Here is a 3,678-nt window from a genome sequence, read left to right as displayed (position 1 = left end):
ACATCAATCAATATATGTTAAAATATTTAATGATAATTTTTAGAAATTAAAATTATTTTATATTTTTTATATATTTTTTATATTATAATGTTACCTACGAAAAGCTTCGTATGTAAATTACCTGTGAAGGTTGTCGTAGATAATTACCTACGAAGATACCTACGAAGATCTTCGTAGGTAATTTACATATGCAGAATGTTGGAAATAATTACCTACGATAGTTTTTCTACGAAGATTTTCATAGGTAAATTATATACGCAAAATGTCGCAGATAAATTACTCACGACAATTTTCGTAGATAAGATACCTACGAAATATTTCATAGATAATTGTAGTTGTAAATTATCCACAATTATTTTCGTAGATAATCATGTTCGTAGGTTATTCGTAGATAATTATCTACGTCTTCCTTTTGTAAATAAAGTTACCTACCAGTTCAATACCTACGAAATTTGCTTCGTAGGTAATTCGTAGATAACATCGCATTACCTACGAAAAGAAAACATTACCTACGAAAAATTGGCATAGATAATAAGTTGATTTCTTGTACATTAACATGCAGGTATTAAAAATATTCGTACCCATTACCTGCGAGTATCTATTTGCAATATCTATTTCTTACCCGTTACGAGTTTTTATTTGTGGATACTTATGGATATGAATTTTTTTAACATGCCTGACACTACAAGAAAAAACAAGTTAGAATAGTGACTTAAAAATGATAATAACTTATGAAATTGGTGTCTAAGAGATGATTGACTAAAAATAGTGGTTCATTAGGAAAGATTGTTTAAAAACCCTCTTTTATTAAGTTATCATAACAATACAAACCATAATACAGGGAGGCATTATAACCAAAAAAATTCCGTTGATATAGTATAAAATCAATATATATCTTACTGTTTACATAATACATCATATTTACGATGCTTATACGTGTATAGCTGTGGGCACAAATCGATTGACTATTCGTTAGTTTTTGACTTTCTTTTTGTAGTGGTACATTCTATCCAAAATAAAGCAGCAGAGGCGTATCCAAATAAGCAAGTACAAGTTTATTCACAAAGTAAATAAGCAATCATTACCCGCAAAATAACCCCCCAATCTTTTGCACATATCCAATATTTGCGTGTTCTTCTTGCCATCATTTTTATCGGTTAAGTTGAGTTGAAGTTTCATGCCAGATAAAAATAAGTATAGTGATTGATAAAAATACAATAAACTTACTTTTAAAATTTTGAGTTGGAAAAGTGTTATTTTGATCTTGTTTAAGACTCATTGATATTGAATTTCTCGGTATATCTCCCTTCACCTAAAACCTCAGTGATTAGGGTCCAATAGTGAAAATAAAAGATCAGAGATTAGATAGCAATAAAGGAGAAAGGAGATGCTACATTTATTTTATCCAAATTCATGTGATCAAAGATGGAAAAGTACACGAATTCGACTTATTTTAGTCCCCAAGAGCAGAGACACATACATCAGTAGACACAAACATTCTTATATAGTACGACAGTAACTAAACAGAAACAAATTGAATAGTAGTAGAGCCTATCTAATTGGAATCTTGAAGTGGTTTTGTGTTCCTAATTAAGCTGCACCATGGTGTCATATGTTGCTCCGGCCGTCCAATCACTAGAGATAGCATTCCTGGACTGAACCCAATAAATCCCTGCACTGCCACTAACTTGGAACCTCAAGTACATTTCACCACTTGGTGGGTTGCTATAGTCAAACATTGCCCCAAAGGCCCTGCGCAATGGCTTCCATTCTTGGCAATCTTGCTGCAAAATTAGCATCATCTCATCGATCAAGTTTAGAGTTGTGCTTTTTAGTACAGAAAAGACAAAGCTTTTCTATTTAGAAATTGTTGTACTTAGAGATCAAAATATACCTGAAACAACTCGACAGCAGTGACATCGTATGTTCCATCTACATAGAGAACCACGACAGCAAAGTAGTCAGGGTTTCTGCTGTGTTCGTGAACCTTAAACACCACATTGTAGCCAGAATAACTACACGGGACCCTTCTGTATTCAATATCCACCACACCATATTTGAACAACTCTGCAGATGCATCTGCGTTGCGTCCCAATCTCGAGAAGGCGCGTGGGCTCATGATGAAGTCTGTTCTGTCTCCCTCACCATAATCTGTTGCCACCACGAATGCTCCATTTTCATCGCAATATTGTGGTATCTTGCACCTGGCCTGAATCATCATTCTTTACATTAGCACAAAAATCAATAATCTTTTTTTTTTATTATTACTAATAACTGTTAAGATTGTTGAAAAGCGAAAGAAAATTACCTGATAGCATGCTCCACAACCGCTTCCATTCCTCCATAGCCTTGACACTCCTGCCACACTTCCATCATTCACCGTTCTTCCATATTCACCAAAGCCACAAGCTCCCTCTGAAAATAATAATGAATTAATGATTATTGAAAAGCATGCAAGATGATTATTGAAAGATGCAAACCAATGTGGTTGATGGAATGAGGTAGCTAAGTAGAAGAAGGTGTTACTTGGATTCCCATAGCAATCAGGGCTGCCATAATATGTTGCTCTGGAGCATGTAAAAGTGTCCTGTGATATACACAGTGCAGGTAGAAGTAGCATAACAGAAAGAAGGCCAAGTTGGTGCTTAAAACTAAGTTCCATATCGAAAGGAGAAATGATGATAGAATGGTTTGTGATATAGGAAGCAGAGATATGGGGTGATATTTATAGTAGTGGTGTGATAGTTCACTTTTTCTCCCACTTGAGGACTATGGATTGGATAATGATGTGTATGTATTGAATCAGCTTATTCATACATATTTCAATGCTGAAATGCCGAACTTCATTCTCTCGTAACAGTATTCTGGGAAGGTCCATGCACTTGCAGAATCAGGACAAAAATATTTATTCATAAACCATAACTTGGTCTTCAAAATGTATACTTTAATAACTGAAAGTAAGAGTGAAAAGTGTATATTTTGTTTCACATTTCAAAAGGATACTATTTTTATTTAATTATGTTTCATTTAACTTGCTATTATTACTTCGTTGTTTAGACTTACACATTGACAAACTTTAACCTAAAAGTTCTTAAAGAGAAAAATAAAACGAATATTTTTACAAGTTATAAAATTTACTTATACGAAGTGTAAAAAATTTAGATAAGTCATATTTAAAAACTTTTACCAATTAGCTTATACATAAATTAATTTGAAGAAACTAGTTTCAATTTGTACTTCCTATTTTTTTTTCTCTTAAAATTTCTAAGGAAGAAGTTTATCCACCTATATTCTTAGTTTTCTTTTTTTTTTTCTTTTATTAGGAAGATTTCACATATTTTCTGATTTTATGTTAAATGATACTCATACTTCATCTTTCTCTTGTTTTAAAATAGACACACATCTCATTAATTTTTTTTATGAAATAAAATTTTATTTTAATTTTTTCATAGAATTTTATCTTTTCTTTAATAAATTAATTTCTTTTCTGTTTTTTGAATTAAGTGATACTGGTCAATCTTATTTTATTTAAAGATAACGTACTCATTAAAAATACAAAAATAAATATTAAAGTTTTAATTTTTATAATTATTTATTTAAATTATAGTTAATTTGAAATTTTAAAATAAAATAAAATAAATGAGCTTCACTTAATTAAAATATATATGGAGGCTAATT

General features: G+C 31.3%; 1 protein-coding gene across 1 annotated transcript; it reads right to left on the bottom strand.

Moving 5' to 3' along the window:
• Window positions 1-1,372: 1,372 nt before the first annotated feature.
• Window positions 1,373-2,714, bottom strand: EXLB1 (expansin-like B1). Its single transcript, XM_028065427.2, has 4 exons — window positions 2,527-2,714; window positions 2,309-2,415; window positions 1,895-2,209; window positions 1,373-1,784 (listed from the first exon to the last, which is right to left on the bottom strand). Exons 1-4 carry the CDS (start codon window positions 2,660-2,662, stop codon window positions 1,587-1,589), a joined length of 756 nt encoding a protein of 251 aa, XP_027921228.1. The 5' UTR covers window positions 2,663-2,714; the 3' UTR covers window positions 1,373-1,586.
• Window positions 2,715-3,678: the final 964 nt, after the last annotated feature.

Source organism: Vigna unguiculata, chromosome 3, assembly GCF_037176805.1.
Source record: "Vigna unguiculata cultivar grain cowpea cultivar isolate G323 ecotype 2 chromosome 3, ASM3717680v1, whole genome shotgun sequence".
NCBI lineage: Eukaryota > Viridiplantae > Streptophyta > Magnoliopsida > Fabales > Fabaceae > Vigna > Vigna unguiculata.
Note: the sequence above shows the minus strand (reverse complement) of the source record. Positions and strands in the feature narration are given on the sequence as shown.